The following is an 18,974-nucleotide window of genomic DNA, read 5'->3' on the forward strand; positions in this document are numbered from 1 at the left end:
TAAGACACGAAACGATTGTTTTTTGCAAAAAACTGAACAGTATTTTATTTTGTGTTCTGCTGAAGAAACAAAGTCAGCTACATCTTGGATGCCCTTAGGGTAAGCAGGTAAACATCACATTTTCATTTTTGGGTGAACTATCCCTTTAATAAATCAGTAGTTTCCGCCATGCTTAACCAGCTAAGTATTAAACTTTCATATTTGTCTTTGTCTATACAGTACAAACTAACAGCCAGTAAAAGCTCTTTCTGACTGTATAGATACACCCATGTGGACACGCAAGTGTTGCGAGATTCTTTAAGCGACTGCGGCTGACTGAGCTCAGTTTATCTTCTCACGTCTCATTGAAGTCTGAGCTAAATAAAACAGGCCTGGATGATAGAAGTGTGTAGTTGTCAGAAACGTTGAAATGCTCAAGACAGATGGGAAGCACTTGCTCTGACATGATGGTGTCTTAAGGTCTTAATGTGTCTTCCAGTAACACTTGTAAATTATACCACAGTCATGTAAACCTGAAGATTTCCTCATGGTGAGGTCAAGGTCCAAGTGAATAGCCCTATAGGTCAAAGCTGAATCTGAGGTAGTTTCATGTCATAAAACATAATATTTGGCTGTAAATATCTGTAGGATTGTTTTGCGTGGCCTTTGTTCTATAGTAATTGAACGATTTCCTCTTCTTCTCTCAGTTTCTCCATCATTGACCGTAGCAAAATGCCATTGGGAGAGGATGGACACTCTTGGAAAAAGAAAACTGCCAACGTTAAGGACATCTATGACTTCAAAGAGGTTTTGGGAACGTAAGTATAAGAACATTTGACTTCCATCTCAGCACTTGCAATGTTGCCGCTGATGTTTGCGTTTCAGCTGATGGCAGTTGTTTCTCCTTGACGTTAATCATACTTGTCTGTATTGAATTATGTTACAATTTTGTGCTGAGGATTGTTTTGTGTGTGTGTGTGTTGACTTATGTGGACATGGCACCTCCCTTTCATTCCAAGTGCATTATTCACCAAAGAAATCAAGCTTTTAATGGACTTTTAATAGGGAACATTTAGTATTTAGGGCCCATTCTGACGAATCAGATTACATTAAGAAATTCAGAGCAGAGCTCAGTTATAAATAGAGGTCTTAAAGGTTTGGTACAAGAAACCTTGACTAACATTTTTTCAAAGAGAAATGTTTGAAATACGTATAACATGTCTCCCTTAAAACAAACACAGATATTTTCAGCAGCAAAACCATATGTGGCTGTCATTCTGATATGACAGTGTCCAGGCCATTGGGCATAAAGTGCATGTTAATACAGAGATGCTTTGTTAGTTATACATTTTCGTGGTTCTGATCCCACTTTTGTTTTTTAAGCTATTTTATTAATGATTCAATATTAATGAACCCATTACTTCACATATTTGGTCCTAACTACGAAACAAAAGCAATAGGCTCATTCTGTGTCAACTCAACCAGAGGTCCCATGCTCAATTTTTTATTTTGATAACATTTATTCTGAAGAAAGATGAACATGTATAGTGATGAAAGCCAAAATGTTAAATGTCATTGATGAATATTTATTGAGTAAACCACTATTTTGTAGAGGGAGGTCAAAATGGCAATTTTCACCCAAATGACTTCAGAAAGATGGCAGCATCATAATGTTATTTTTACACAGAGATTGGTTTGTCTATTAGTAAAATCTGTTGACTTTAACAATCTTTGTTGCATTATCTGCCAAAAATGGAGAAACGGCTCCTTTTTTTCCAAAGCTTGCATGCCTGTAAGTCAAGAAATATTAAAAATGTTTTAATGCCCTTTTAGATATTGGGTCTTGACAAACTTTCCTTTTGGCATCTTTTTTTTCAATGCCCCATGAGATTCGATTCCAGAGATATTGGAACTTCAATATGGCCCCAGGAGTAAATCGTTACTCCACATTTGGTTTTTGTTGGTCAAAAACCAAATGTGGGTCAGTTTTAAAAACTGTGATACTTCTTTTATTTTAATGAGGAATGTCTGAAGAACAAATGATGTTAAAACTGGAGATGTATCTCGTTTCTTTCTGTCAAGAAAACTGCATTGAACAAGCCAGTCTGAGTGCCATAAATACCCTCTTTCCAAAGTTTGCGTGCCTATAACTCAAGAAGTATTAAAGATATTGCAATATGATTTTAGATTATAGTTGGTAATAAACTTTTATTTTTGAATCTTTATTTTTAAGGCCCTACGTCATTCAGTCCCTGAGATATGAGGATCTCAATGAGGCGTAATGTCCAAATTGTTGAACGTTACCCATTTTCAGTGGTTGAAAGCCAAATGTTGGCCACTTTGTATACAGCTGATGCTTATTTAATTTTACAAATTTACAGAAAAACCCATTAAAATATTATTCAGTGTAACAGTCTTGTCAGACATACAACAAAAATCCATTCATGACATATTAAAAGACAAATTACTTTCACCCTAAATACTAATACGCTGTAATTCTACATTTTTAAAATTTGTCACTATCTTAGGTGTTGCCCATTTGTCAGTAAGAATTTTTACTAATTTAAAACACAATAAAATTTTATATGTTCACTTATTCTTTTATATATTTTAATATGTACAAGTCAGAACAAGCATGTTGTTTGATGCTTATTATTATGAATGACAATGTAACATTATTTCAACCAAATTTTGACATTTTATTCTTCAAAAACTGATTTGAAATCTTAAAAGTAGACACTTTACTACATTTAATGTGTTTCTGTGAACATAAAATCACTTTTGTACCTTTCTTGTCTTTGACCCACATATCTTTAACTACTTGTTAGTTAGTTATAATCTTTTGAAGCGCACAACGTTAAATACTCACACCACTGATCACAAGAGTCCTACATTGTACTGTGTTTATTGTCATGCAGTGTTTGTGTTATTCGTTTTGTCGTCTCATTTTGTTCATTTAAACTGTGCGTAATTTGTTTTGTCGTGGCACTGATGATTCAGTAGCGATGCAACACTTTTCCCAAACTACTGTTGAAGTATGGTAGTACAACGCTACATCCGCATTTGCAATAAAATACAGAAGTTTAAGAACGATTAAGATATTTTTTTTTTACTGGAACCGGTTCTGAACAGGAACCAATGTTCAATTCCAGACCCCTATTCATTTATTAAACACTTCCACATGCTTTACACAGAGCCAGTTTGAAGACTGAAAGCATTGTAGGGACTGAGTTTTAGGGCTTGTTTAGTTTTGGGGCGTGCAGTTTGACCCTTGGCCTCTTCTCATACAGTCGCGGGAGTGGGAATATTCAGAGCCGTATCCCAGTTCTGGAGTCTGTGCACACAGCAATGTTAATGGAATCTTCTGTGACATCATGTCTGTAACGGAGAGAAGGGGAAATTATGCTTTCATTTATTTAACTAGAGTTGGTCTGCTGTAAATACTGTAGGTTTAATGAGAATACAGAAAGAATACGTGTTATGTTTTAAACATTCCCAAAATCCCAGAAAACAAATCTGGGCGAGATTTTCTTTCTCCAGCCTCAAGATTTCAATATATTAGCCAAACTCTGTTCTTAAGGTCAGTTTTGTATGTTGTCCAGGCTTGTTTGGGGATAGATCAACAGCTCTCTACATCGTTCAACTGCGAGTTCATCGTGGGTTGGTTGTCTTGGCAACAGGAGGAGACACTTTCCATATGGACTATAACTGTTGCTATGGAAACAAAGTTTTTATTTTCTATTAATAATCTGGCGGGTAAATGTGTAAGCATCAAGAGCCTCGATGTTCAATCGAGTGGAAAAGATTTTGGGGGTATTTTGTCCAGTCGTGATGGTCTGCTGAATTTCTTCAGGCTTCCCCTGTGTGACTTTGGGACTGGACGCTCCTCATCAAATCCAGGGCTAAATAAACTCTTTAAACAGCCAGTCTCATAAAATCTAGCTCATAAGCTGGAGAAGATGTCAATATAATGTCAAACTGTTAATGAGCTTCACTAAAATGGCTGTTTGTTGAGTAAGTGAGAGACTCGGGAAATGTAAATCAATGCATCTTTGAAAAACCAAAGCCATTTCCTTTGGCGAGGAGTCATAAAAGCCTGCTGTAAAACAACAACAACTAAGAACCGTCTAGAACAAGATTGTAGACCATTTTGGACCAAGTGGTGGTTAAAGGAGTAGTTCACTTTCAGGACAAAGATTTACAGATAATGTACTCACCCCCTTGTCATCCAAGATGTTCATGTCTTTCTTTCTTCAGTCGTTAAGAAATTATGTTTATTGAGGAAAACACTTCAGAATTTTTCTCCATGTAGTGGACTTCTATGGTGCCCTGAGTTTGAACTTCCAAAGTGCAGTTAAATTGCGGCTTCAAAGGACTCTAAACGATCCCAGCCAAAGAATAATAGTCTAGCGAAACGATTGTTTTTTTTAAAAAATGTACTCAAAAAACTCCCATCTCATTTTCTCCCTCAACTTCAAAATCACCCTACATTGCTGTTTTACCTTTTTTGTTAAGAATGTTTGAGCTTCCCTTACAAAAAGGAAGTTTATTCAAGTGTACTATTAGTATACTTATTTTAAACTTTAAAATAGAAACGTATACTTTCAGTCTACTTTTTATGTACTTCTCTGAAATGTGCTTTATATACTTCTCAGAAATGTACTTAAAATGACATTGAAGTATACTTGACTTATACTTAGAAAAAGTCTAAGTATATTTGAGCTATACTTGTGCTCATTGTTATACACTAGGGGCTCTATTACACATCTTCTGTACAGAATTTCCAAAACACAAGTGAAGAAGAAACTGAAACAACAGATGACTGTCAAGCTTTGGGGTGCTGATCGACCCCATCTACGTTTTGATTATCATGAATAGTCTTTTGTCAAAATATTGTTTATTTATGTATTTATTATTTATGAAACTTACCCACATTCAAGTGTTTATAAAAAAGAAGCTTGCATGAAGCTTGAAGTTTTGTTTGCAAGCAGATACCCTGTTTTTTTCTTTTGATGTTTTGTTCAGATATTCATATGACAAAATATATACAAATAAATAGGGATACGGTAGTACACTTAAAGTATGATGTAAAGTACAGTTAAAGAAAACTTACGAGTATACTTTCAGTATAAAACTACTAAACTACTGAGACTATACTTCAACGTGTAAAAATAAAAAATGAGTGTACTAGTACAGTATACCTATAAGTTAAATTTTTGTATACTTGCAGTACTGAAAACTACTACTACTATTATACTTAAATTATACTTAAAACTCTACTTTTATATACTAGAAATTGGGCCAATGTAGTCCCAAGGAGTATTAAAAATAGTACACTTAAAAGTATACTACTAGTTCACTGATATTTTTATACTTACTACATAACGCATTCTTAAATATACTTGAACTTTACTTAACTATACTTAATAAAATAAACGTGAAGTGTACTTCTTTTTGGTACCTTTTTGGTTCATTTTGGTGATGATTTTGAAATTAATTTTGAAGTTGAGGAAGAAAATAAGACGGGAGTTTTTGACATACCCATAACTGTCTTGAATTGGGAAAAAAACAGTTCAGGCAGAGCAAGACAAGAGAAGCATTTGAGGTTAAAAAGTATATAAATTGCAATAAAAAACAATTGTTTGCTAGATAATACCCTTCTTTCTCAGCTGGGATGGTTTACAACTGCATTTGGGATCATTTGAAGCCGCATTTAAACTAGATTTTGGAAGTTGTTAATTTCTTAACAGCTGAAGAATGAAAGGCATGAACATCTTGGATGACAAGGGGGTCAGTACATTATCTGTAAATCTTTGTTCTGGAAGTGCATTTCTCCATTAACCACCACTTGGTCCAAAATGGTCTACAAGCTCGTTCTAGACGGTTCTTAGTTGCTTCGCCAATGCAAATGGCTTTGGTTTTTCAAAGATGCATTGATTTACATTTCCCGAGTCTCTCACTTACTCAACAAATAGCAATTTCAGTGAAGCACATTTACAGTTTGACATTATATTGACATCTTCTCCAGCTTATGAGCTAGATTTTATGAGACTGGCTGTTTGAAGAGTTTATTTAGCCCTGGATTTGATGAGGAGCGTCCAGTCCCAAAGTCACACAGAGGAAGCCTGAAGAAATTCAGCAGAACATCACGACTGGACGAAACCTGCAAAATCATTTCCACTCGATTGAACATCGAGGCTCAGTATCAGTAAATTCTAGAAACATGCAAAAATGCTCTAAAACACAGCTAGCATCATCTTCATTTTCCAGTAGGCGGTTGAGTCAGCCTGAATTTTTTAGATGCGTGATCGTGATCCGTAAACTGCTCTGTTTTTCATTCATAGTTTTCGTTGAGATATTTTCCAGGTTCTGCCGTAGCACAGTGGTGCACAGTAAATGTTTCCAGTAATTTCAGTTTTCATGCATTTCACTTTTCTTTTTTAATTTACGTTAATTCGTTTAGCAGACCATTAAACAAACAGACATTTCCATTGACCTAAGACCAATTTACATCAAGAATGATAACGACAAGAATAACTTTAATTATTTTAACGTCCACACCAATGGACAATAAAGTTTTATTTACTCCAAGCGTGCGCTATAATTATGTCGTCACTTGCTTTAAATGGATTGGGTGGGTCTGATTTTATCGCTCATTAAGCTGGAACAATTCTCTGGAAAAGATGTAGTTCTGATATCTTTGTGGTTTCTTCTCCACGTCTGTTGGATTTGTATATTTCTAATCAACCAAAATTTTGTATGGCCTCTACGCCTTGGGCGTTCGTTTGGCTATAAAGCATATGATTTCACATGCGTTATCATACAGATATCATTCATATTTCAGGATGTTACAGATATATTACTGTATTCCTGGTGTATTTGGATTCTCATGAAAGCGCTGTTTGCTGTTTGCTGTTTGCTCTGCTTGTATCCAAGAGCAACAGACTGTGTGTTTAGCTTTTGGGCGGACGCTGTTTGTTCCATTCTGTTTTAACAGTTGTTGATGCACTCAGCACTGAAAACTGTCACGCTTCTTCACCCCCGCCCAATCCCTCGAGCCCCCGCTCTCATCTAGTTATTCCACAAACTCAGTTTATCAACACCATAATGACTTCCTTGAGTAAATGTTTGACTAAGTGACTCCTGTGGACACTCTCAGATCAAACAGACTGTTTTTTGAGGACATCATTAAGAGCGTTGTGTAATCTTCGGTAAGTACACATAGTTGCGACGCTTAGCAAATGTACATTAGGCTTAAATTCTTGCATGCGCGTGTGTTTTGCGACGTTTCTGGAGACAGTTTCTCCAACTGTTACAACACGCATTCTTGCTTTTTTTGCTCTTGATGATTTGCATAGTGTGCAAACTGAGGTTGACTTACAACCTACCAATTTTAAAGGCCATTTACAACAGTCAACTGTAATAAAGTGAGAAATAAAGACAGTAATTGTGGTGTTGTCTGACACAGATCAGTTACTTCCTAATTTGCCAGTGTTTATATTACACCCTAATAGTAATATAACGAAGATACTAATATACAGATTTGTATTATTTTTGTTTGCAGAAGAGTCATTGTTTTAAAGCACTCTTCATCCAATAAAGTGAGAAATAATGAGAGCACTTATGTCTGATACTGAACCTATCGAAAGACAGCGGTGTGCTGTTGCTATGGTTGCTACATCCTCAGGTCAACGTGACTTTAGTTTGCAAGCATCTATATTGCACTAAGATAATGAATATACCAAAATAGCACAGATTCTTATTATTTACTATACTCAAGCATCATTTCAAACATTGTTTTAAAGCGCTTTTTATGTAATATGTAGAATAATATCATGTATAGGCCTACTTTCAACATAAAAATGTGTTTACAACACTTTCTGTTTCTGTAAACGGACATATTTCCAAGTCAAACATGATAAAAATGTGGGGAAAATAACTGATTTTATCAATCAGAAAATAATGTAATTATTTTTGAGGGCTTAAACACGCTTGAAAACAGAAGTGCCGTCAATTTACGTCTGATTTGGGTTTTAAAAGGTGGTGTGGCAAAATGGCTCGATAGCGTCACTTATTCATGTTCAATGAAGTGCCCCTTCCACTACGTTTCTCATACATGTACGAAAATTGGCACAAACGTGTAACACACCAATACCTACAAAAAAGTCTCTTGGAGGAAAACCCGAAACCCAACAGGAAGTTGGTTACGTTTCACTTTCTCCACAAATTTTGTGTCACTTTTCCATTTTCAGGCGTTGTACTTTACCAAACTCCTCCTAGAGATTTATTCAGATCAACACCAATTTTGGTGAGTCTAATCTAAAGCCCTTTGTGACGTTAAATTGCGAAGATCTAGAGTTTTCATTGAAGGGAGTGTCTGTGGCGGCCTGACAAATTTCGATGTTTCGCCACGAAACAGGAAGTTGCTATAACTCAGACATACAATGTTCAATCTGGCCCAATCTTCACATGTTTGATAAAATATGTATAGGCCTACTTTCAACATGAAAATGTATTTACAGCACTTTCTGTTTCTGTAAACGGACATATTTCCAAGTCAAACATGATAAAAATGTGGGGAAAATAACTGATTTTATCCATCAGAAAATAATGTAATTATTTCTGAGGGCTTAAACACGCTTGAAAACAGAAGTGCCGTCAATTTACGTCTGATTTGGGTTTTAAAAGGTGGTGTGGCAAAATGGCTCGATAGCGTCACTTATTCACGTTCAATGAAGTGCCCCTCCCACTACGTTTCTCATACATGTACGCAAATTGGCACAAACGTGTAACACACCAATACCTACAAAAAAGTCTCTTGGAGGAAAACCCGAAACCCAACAGGAAGTTGGTTACGTTTCACTTTCTCCACAAATTTTGTGTCACTTTTCCATTTTCAGGCGTTGTACTTTACCAAACTCCTCCTAGAGATTTATTCAGATCAACACCAATTTTGGTGAGTCTAATCTAAAGCCCTTTGTGACGTTAAATTGCGAAGATCTAGAGTTTTCATTGAAGGGAGTGTCTGTGGCGGCCTGACAAATTTCGATGTTTCGCCACGAAACAGGAAGTTGCTATAACTCAGACATACAATGTTCAATCTGGCCCAATCTTCACATGTTTGATAAAATATGTATAGGCCTACTTTCAACATGAAAATGTATTTACAGCACTTTCTGTTTCTGTAAACGGACTTATTTCCAAGTCAAACATGATAAAAATGTGGGGAAAATAACTGATTTTATCCATCAGAAAATAATGTAATTATTTTTGAGGGCTTAAACACGCTTGAAAACAGAAGTGCCGACAATTTACGTCTGATTTGGGTTTTAGAAGGTGGTGTGGCAAAATGGCTCGATAGCGTCACTTATTCACGTTCAATGAAGTGCCCCTCCCACTACGTTTCTCATACATGTACGAAAATTGGCACAAACGTGTAACACACCAATACCTACAAAAAAGTCTCTTGGAGGAAAACCCGAAACCCAACAGGAAGTTGGTTACGTTTCACTTTCTCCACAAATTTTGTGTCACTTTTCCATTTTCAGGCGTTGTACTTTACCAAACTCCTCCTAGAGATTTATTCAGATCAACACCAATTTTGGTGAGTCTAATCTAAAGCCCTTTGTGACGTTAAATTGCGAAGATCTAGAGTTTTCATTGAAGGGAGTGTCTGTGGCGGCCTGACAAATTTCGATGTTTCGCCACGAAACAGGAAGTTGCTATAACTCAGACATACAATGTTCAATCTGGCCCAATCTTCACATGTTTGATAAAATATGTATAGGCCTACTTTCAACATGAAAATGTATTTACAGCACTTTCTGTTTCTGTAAACGGACATATTTCCAAGTCAAACATGATAAAAATGTGGGGAAAATAACTGATTTTATCCATCAGAAAATAATGTAATTATTTCTGAGGGCTTAAACACGCTTGAAAACAGAAGTGCCGTCAATTTACGTCTGATTTGGGTTTTAAAAGGTGGTGTGGCAAAATGGCTCGATAGCGTCACTTATTCACGTTCAATGAAGTGCCCCTCCCACTACGTTTCTCATACATGTACGCAAATTGGCACAAACGTGTAACACACCAATACCTACAAAAAAGTCTCTTGGAGGAAAACCCGAAACCCAACAGGAAGTTGGTTACGTTTCACTTTCTCCACAAATTTTGTGTCACTTTTCCATTTTCAGGCGTTGTACTTTACCAAACTCCTCCTAGAGATTTATTCAGATCAACACCAATTTTGGTGAGTCTAATCTAAAGCCCTTTGTGACGTTAAATTGCGAAGATCTAGAGTTTTCATTGAAGGGAGTGTCTGTGGCGGCCTGACAAATTTCGATGTTTCGCCACGAAACAGGAAGTTGCTATAACTCAGACATACAATGTTCAATCTGGCCCAATCTTCACATGTTTGATAAAATATGTATAGGCCTACTTTCAACATGAAAATGTATTTACAGCACTTTCTGTTTCTGTAAACGGACTTATTTCCAAGTCAAACATGATAAAAATGTGGGGAAAATAACTGATTTTATCCATCAGAAAATAATGTAATTATTTTTGAGGGCTTAAACACGCTTGAAAACAGAAGTGCCGACAATTTACGTCTGATTTGGGTTTTAGAAGGTGGTGTGGCAAAATGGCTCGATAGCGTCACTTATTCACGTTCAATGAAGTGCCCCTCCCACTACGTTTCTCATACATGTACGCAAATTGGCACAAACGTGTAACACACCAATACCTACAAAAAAGTCTCTTGAAGGAAAACCCGAAACCCAACAGGAAGTTGGTTACGTTTCACTTTCTCCACAAATTTTGTGTCACTTTTCCATTTTCAGGCGTTGTACTTTACCAAACTCCTCCTAGAGATTTATTCAGATCAACACCAAATTTGGTGAGTCTAATCTAAAGCCCTTTGTGACGTTAAATTGCGAAGATCTAGAGTTTTCATTGAAGGGAGTGTCTGTGGCGGCCTGACAAATTTCGATGTTTCGCCACGAAACAGGAAGTTGCTATAACTCAGACATACAATGTTCAATCTGGCCCAATCTTCACATGTTTGATAAAATATGTATAGGCCTACTTTCAACATGAAAATGTATTTACAAAACTTTCTGTTTCTGTAAACGGACATATTTCCAAGTCAAACATGATAAAAATGTGGGGAAAATAACTGATTTTATCCATCAGAAAATAATGTAATTATTTTTGAGGGCTTAAACACGCTTGAAAACAGAAGTGCCGACAATTTACGTCTGATTTGGGTTTTAGAAGGTGGTGTGGCAAAATGGCTCGATAGCGTCACTTATTCACGTTCAATGAAGTGCCCCTCCCACTACGTTTCTCATACATGTACGAAAATTGGCACAAACGTGTAACACACCAATACCTACAAAAAAGTCTCTTGAAGGAAAACCCGAAACCCAACAGGAAGTTGGTTACGTTTCACTTTCTCCACAAATTTTGTGTCACTTTTCCATTTTCAGGCGTTGTACTTTACCAAACTCCTCCTAGAGATTTATTCAGATCAACACCAATTTTGGTGAGTCTAATCTAAAGCCCTTTGTGATGTTAAATTGCGAAGATCTAGAGTTTTCATTGAAGGGAGTGTCTGTGGCGGCCTGACAAATTTCGATGTTTCGCCATGAAACAGGAAGTTGCTATAACTCAGACATACAATGTTCAATCTGGCCCAATCTTCACATGTTTGATAAAATATGTATAGGCCTACTTTCAACATGAAAATGTATTTACAACACTTTCTGTTTCTGTAAACTGACATATTTCCAAGTCAAACATGATAAAAATGTGGGGAAAATAACTGATTTTATCCATCAGAAAATAATGTAATCATGAAAAATGAAAAAAAAAAAAAAACGTGAAAGGTCTAGGCGATCCGAAAGTAGTTTCAGGGCTGGGGCACGTTTGTTCATTTGTGTAATATGCATGATTTGTCCCTAGTTTCAATAAGAACAGGAGAATGTATTAAAAAGAAAATGGGGTCAATTAAATTTGACTCTGTTTTGGTCTTTTTTTCTCCTTCGTTTCTGGTCTGAAGGTCTTTTCCTACTGAGATCATGTGGCGAACATGCATCCATAGTGTGACACACACTTACGGGACAAATGTAACTAAAGAGCTTGTATTGATTGTATAGCCTGGTGTTTACAGCATGTTTTTGTGTCACTCTTAGCCTTCCAATAATCTGAAAAACCTAAAAATAAAGATTTACCATCGATGTTCCAAAATAGAAAGTGGAAATGGGAAAAAACTGTGAGTGAAGCAGTTTTCCCTTAACTAAGAGAGTGCCGCTGGCCTGTAGCCAGAGCTATTTTTGGTTAATAGGGTAGAGATGGGTTGGCAGTTTTTGCACGACTAATCAAAATATTTATGTAAGCAGCATTTTCCGGGTAAGTATGCTGTGCAGGATGGATATTTTTATAATGCTCTAAAATAAAATTGGTAGTGGGAGCATATGATGACTACATTCTTGCAGTTAGACTTTTATTTTTCTGAAGACATTCTTGGTGGTGTTTTGCTGTGAGCAACATGCCATCATTTTGCTGGGGTGTTTCAGGTTACTAGGACCTTGCTATAAAGTTTCTATGATATTGTTGGTGGTTACTGTGTGGTTCTACTTTTTTGGAGCCCACTCCCTCGTCTCTAGGATATTCTGTAATGGCTTTTGACAATAAAACGGGTCTAGTATATTGGGTACGCTACTGTTTCAAAATTTGGGTCTGTAAAATTTGATTTGATTAAATGTTTTAGAAAAAAGTCTGCATTTATTTGGTGAAAAATACAGTTAGAACTGTTATGCTGTGAAATATTTTTGTTCTATTTGGATAAATGTAAAAAATTTAATGATCCTATTGGAATTGCTCTGTTACTTCTTCTTCTTCTCCAAAATGAATCACGTTTTTGAGGGCTTGAAAACAGAAGTGCCGACAATTTACGTCTGATTTGGGTTTTAGAAGGTGGTGTGGCAAAATGGCTCGATAGCGTCACTTATTCACGTTCAATGAAGTGCCCCTTCCACTACGTTTCTCATACACGTACGAAAATTGGCACAAAAGTGTAACACACCAATGCCTACAAAAAAGTCTCTTGGAGGAAAACCCGAAACCCAACAGGAAGTTGGTTATGTTTCACTTTCTCCACAAATTTTGTCACTTTTCCATTTTCAGGCGTCGTACTTTACCAAACTCCTCCTAGAGATTTATTCAGATCAACACCAAATTTGGTGAGTCTAATCTAAAGCCCTTTGTGACGCTAAATTGTGAAGATCTAGATTTTTCATTGAAGGGTGTGTCCGTGGCGGCCTGACAAATTCCGATGTTTCGCCACGAAACAGGAAGTTGCTATAATTGCCCTAAACTACACGTTTGATAAGACTCCTGACCTGAAGACAGGAAGTAACATGTTTTACTCTGTAATGAATTACTCCTTGAGATGCAATCACATAGACATTATATTTGTTCAGTCTAAAAGCCAATCTGTAAGCCAATATTCAGTTATTATCATAGCACCACCTGTTAGTGTCTTACACTAACTCAAGCATACCATGTTCAATCTGCACCAAACTTCATATGTTTGATAAAAGTGCTGGCCTGAGGACATCTACATGCCAATAATCAGTTATAGACATAGCGCCACCAGCTGGCGGTCTTAAGTAGCACGGGTATATTTGTAGCAATAGCCAAAAATACATTGTATGGGTCAAAATGATCGATTCTTCTTTTATGCCAAAAATCATTAGCATATTAAGTAAAGATCATGTTACATGAAGATATTTAGTAAATTTTCTACCATAAATATATAAAAACTTGTTTTTTGATTAGTATGCATTGCTAAGGACAACTTTTAAGGTGATTTTCTCAATATTTAGATTTTTTTGCACCCTCAGATTCCAGGTTTTCAAATAGTTGTATCTCCGACAAACATTGTCCTATTTGAACAAACATAAGCTTTCAGATGACGTAAGAATCTCAATTATGACTGGTTTTTGTGGTCCAGGGTCAAATATTCCTCCTGTATTTACTGTATTAAATGCATACTGCTCAATAGAAAGTTCAAAAGAACAGCATACATCTTTTGTAACAATGTAACATTTTAACAAACACCTTTGAGTTGGATTCGTTATTGGATTTGTTTTTCACCCGCTTTGTTGTCAAAATAGGCAGAGCTTGCAAAGTCTTGCGACTTGGAAAATCCAACATTCATCATGCTGTGTTTTTATGTTAGCCTAATGTATTTCACTTTGTTAGTGTGTTTTTGTCTGGCATGTCATTCTGTTCCACAACAGATCACATGCCCAACCTTATTTAGTGGCGCTGCGAGAACTATGCCACTTCCCAGCATGCTTTGCGGGGCTGGCGGTGTGGGTGGTTTGGAAGCACTGGAATAATCTAAAATCAATGCGGCGTATGGATCGCCTCTGCCGTCGCTGCTGACCCCATGCTCTCGTACCTTCATTTCAGCGATTGATGGACAGCGAGAGACAGGACGGCCAGCGTTTTGACGAATTTCTGTCAGGTCAGCATAGTTGTGTCAGACCTGCTTAGCTTTATGTGCCTCTAGACAAGCAAGTGCGCATTTGGGGTTTCTCAGGAAGACGTACGGCCCTGTTTCCAACAACATGACTCGCACTCGTTCTCTCAGCCCTAAAAAGTCACTCCGGGGCACAGCAGGAGGTTGGCCTGTTTATCAGCAGGTCTGCACAGTGAAGTGTCAGATGTCTTACAAACCTGCATAGAGGTCCATTCAGCTGCTGTCCACCCTTGTGAAAGAGTTAAATGAATAGGATATTTAAATGTACTTCTTTAATGTTGATGGTCTTCATTATTTTCTGCTTTTTTAATTAATTTAATGAATGCTTTTTTTTGTGAATTAAACCCATGACTTTGCTGTTGCCAGGCAGTTACTGTCACTATTATTCAGTATTTGAGTATTTATTAATAATTTATTGTATTTATATCATTATATTTCTTTTGTTTTTAATTTTTAATTTTAGTTTAGCTTTAATTTTATTTATTTATTTAATTTTTAACTGTAAGTGTATATATACAGTGGCATGCAAAGGTTTGGGAACCCCTTGCAGAATCTGTGAAAATGTGAACAATTGTAACAAAATAAGAGAGATCTTACAAAATGTTTGTTATTTTTTATTTAGCACTGTCCTGAGTAAGATATTTTAAATACAAGATGTTTACATATAGTCCACAAGACAAAAATTAGCTAAAAAAAAATATTAAAATAACCCCCTTCAAAGATTTGTGAACCCTTGTGGATGAGTCCCTTGTTTGTTCTGAACAGTTAAACTGAGCACTGTTCTTCAGAAAAATCCTTTAGGTCCTAGTGACTGTATGATTTTAAGATCCATCTTTTCACACTGAGGACAATTGAGCTCAAACACAACTATTAAAAACGGTTCAAACATTCACTGACGCTCCAGAAGGTTTTGAATTTGAAAATTAAGGTAAATTGTACCTAATTTGTCTTCTGTTGCTTCCGAAGGGCAGTACTAAATAAAAAAAAGAAAGATATTTCAACAAAATGAGAATCTTCATTTTGTTCAAAAGTTTTCACCCCCTGGCTTTTTTTCTTCTGGAGCATCAGAGAGTGTTTGAACCTTCTGTAATAGTTGCATATGAGTCCCTCAGTTGTCCTCAGTGTGAAAAGATGGATCTCTAAATCATACAGTTGGAAAGGGCTCAAGAATGCAAAAGATGCTGGAAAACTGAAGAATCTGCAGGACCTGGAGGATTTTTCTGAAGAACAGTGCACAGTTTAACTGTTTAGAACAAACAAGGGACTCATGAACAACCATTACAAAACAAAAAAAACAGTTGTGGATCATCCAGATATCCACAGACAGTATTAGGAACCAAGGGTTTTCAATCTTTTGAAGGGGGTTATTTTAATAATTTCAGCTATTGTTTTTGTCTTGTGGACTGTATGCAAACATATTTTATGTAACATATCTTACTCAAGTCAGTACTAAATAAAAAATAATATGCATTTTGTATGATCTCTCTTATTTTGCTACAATTATTCACATTTTCACAGATTCAGCAAGGGTTTTCTAAACGTTTGCATACCACTGTAATTCAGACAAGGATAAGTCAATTTCATGCTTTTAAGAGCCTTCCAAAAAAAAAAAAAAAAAACACAAGTAGACCATCATTTATATACTTTTATAGTTTTATTTTTATATTTCATTTCAAATTGAAATATTTTAATATTTCAAAAAAATATTTAAACATTTTATTTTTATATTCCATTTCATATTTGATTAATCTCAGTTTATATTTAGCATTTAATTTGTATTAATTTTGAGTGTTAAGCATTTTAATTACTAAAGTTTAAACTTATTTTTATTTCAGTTAGTTGGCAACATTTTGAATTTTCATTCGAGTTTTTCGTCTGATATTAATTTTTTGATTTCCCTTGAGTTTTATTTTAGTTTAATGAAAATTAAGTTTTAGTTTTACTTAACTATAACGCTGATCTGATATATATTTATTTTGTACACTTCATTTCTGTGATTTATATGTTGTCAGAATCTGTGTCTACTTTTAAATGGCCAGAAGAACATCGTAAAAATGTCCTATAATCATTTAACAAGCTGTATGCTTTGAGGTATCATTCATGTCTGTAGTACAGACGCTGCAGGATGAGCTTAGTGTTTGTGTTTGTTCAAATCCCTTACGCCAGACATAGGCAATAGTAATGATGGTGCCTGCCTTGGCTTTGTTTTGCTGTGTAACATTATCCTGTTTAACAGAAGAATGTTTGAGTACTTGGATATCCAGTTTTGATGCACCGTTTCCTCCAGGTACTTGATTTGATTATGAAGAAGCCGTAATTCCTCAGAATAGGCGCTGAGCTGAACCAAATCACTGCTGAGTTGCCATAGCGATTTAATGCTTTCTCTTTCATTGATGTGAAGCACACTAGGGCATGTTGAATTTCCATTTGCTGCTTATTAGCGGATGCAGTCACGGGCTCTTGTGAGTGTTGGTTTAACCCACGGCGAGATGAGCGCGGTGTGTCGTCCAAAGTGTTGTCAGAGCCGTTTGGGTGCCAGCGCAAATATTTAAAGTCAAAAGCGCATGCTTGGTATTAACGGCAATTTGCCGTCGACGTGGATGTTTGCTCTTCTCTGTAAAGAGAGAAATATTATGTTTTAGAGTGCATTGCAAATTTTCATTTGCAATTAATGAATCACTTTGTTATATAATATATAATATTGATATTTATCACAATATTCATTTAGCCTAACATTCATAGGGAAGGTAATGCTTTCCACATATGTGACTCTGGGCAACAAAACTTAGCCAAAAATACGTTGTACAAATTATAAATTTTTCTTTTATGCCAAAAATCATTAGGATATTAAGCAAAGATCATGTTCCATGGAGATATTTTAAAAGAAATTTTTGATTAGTGATATGCATTGCTAAGAACTTCATTTGAACAACTTTAAAGGTGATTTTCTCCATATTTAGATTTTTTGCACCCTCAGATTGCAGTTGTATCTTATCCTAACAAAAAGCTTATTTATTCAGCTTTCAGATGATGCATAAATCTCAATTTTGAAAAATACGACTGGTTTTGTGCTCCAGGGTCACATCTTTGTTAGACCTTCAGAATGAATTTAAATATTTAGTTTGTTCACAATTAAATTCCACAGAGTGGCTACCTTTTAATTTAGGACCTCGTGAAATCCATTTTATTTTTCCTTAAAATTCTGTGTTTTCCATAAAAAAAATTTCTTTCTTATTTTTTTATGAGTGAATACAAAGTCATCATGAAAAATTGGTATCTAATGAAATGAATTAATAAAATCTTAACAAATTAAAATCGTATTAATTCATTCCCCAAAAAAAAAAAAAAAAAAAAAAACACAGTTTGCACAACAGAATTGTATACATTAAAACATAGCTAAAATAATATTTTGGTTGTATGATATTCCTTAATAATAATGCTAATAATATGTAATAAAAAATTCACATACATGCAGAACATGCAACTTATTAGCGACATGCACTGACTGACTGTTGTTTATTTCTGCTCTGTAATAGGCTCATAGATATATGGAAGCATATTTCTGCCACAGAATAAAAAATATAAATAGTAATTGCGAGTTTACATCTCACAGTTTTGAATTTTTTTTTCAGAACTTTGAGATACAAATGCACAATTGTGAGTTATAAAGTCAGAATTGTAGGATATAAACTCGATATTGCGAGTTATAAAGGCCAGTTTTGAGGAGAAAAAAAGACTATGTTCATAGAATTGCGAGTTCATATCTCACAATTCTGACTTAATAACTTGCAATTGTGACTTTATATCATGCATTTGCGACTTTATTTCTCAGAACTGCAAGTTTATATCTTGCCATTCTGACTTTATAACTAGCAATTGTGAATTTATATCTCACAATTCTGAGAAAAAAAAGTCAGAATTGTGAGATATCAAGTCGCAATAACCTTTTTAAAAAATTTTAACTGGTGCCAAAAACGGTCTTCCATAAGTAGATAAGTCGATTTTTTTTTGCTGAAAATGACGTAGCAGCCATTGAATAAAAGAATAAAAAAGGTCAATTTGAGTTTATATTTCAAAATTCTGACTTTATTCTGAAAATTCCGAGATTAAATATCACAACTCTGATAAGAAAAACAACTCGTCATTCTCTCTTTTCCCCTCGTGTCTGGCTTTTTTCCCCTGAGAATTGGCAAACTCACTATAGTTGGGTTATATGCAATTATAAAGTTCGAACTAGGAGATATAAACTTGCATTTGTGAGAGATAAAGTCAGAATTGTTTAATTAAAATAAATAACTGTTATGTAAAATGTTAATAGTAACAGTTTTAAAATAATATTACGTCATGCTGTAACTGCAGGGCTAATACAATACGTCTCCTATGACAGCATGTGTGAATATTATGTAGACATATTGTTTAAATCAAATTTATGCTTTAAAAG

The 18,974-nt window shown here is 35.4% G+C and overlaps 1 protein-coding gene across 2 annotated transcripts in view; it reads left to right on the forward strand.

Moving 5' to 3' along the window:
- camk1b (calcium/calmodulin-dependent protein kinase Ib) overlaps positions 1-18,974 on the forward strand; it is a 75,745-nt gene that overhangs the window by 11,642 nt on the left and 45,129 nt on the right. For both annotated transcript variants that reach the window (XM_073825439.1, XM_073825438.1), the window contains exon 2: positions 687-797. In XM_073825439.1, the coding sequence (XP_073681540.1) occupies positions 712-797 (86 nt within the window). In that variant the 5' untranslated portion in view covers positions 687-711. The remainder of the gene's footprint in view (positions 1-686; positions 798-18,974) is intronic.

This window comes from Garra rufa, chromosome 20 (assembly GCF_049309525.1).
Source record: "Garra rufa chromosome 20, GarRuf1.0, whole genome shotgun sequence".
Lineage (NCBI taxonomy): Eukaryota > Metazoa > Chordata > Actinopteri > Cypriniformes > Cyprinidae > Garra > Garra rufa.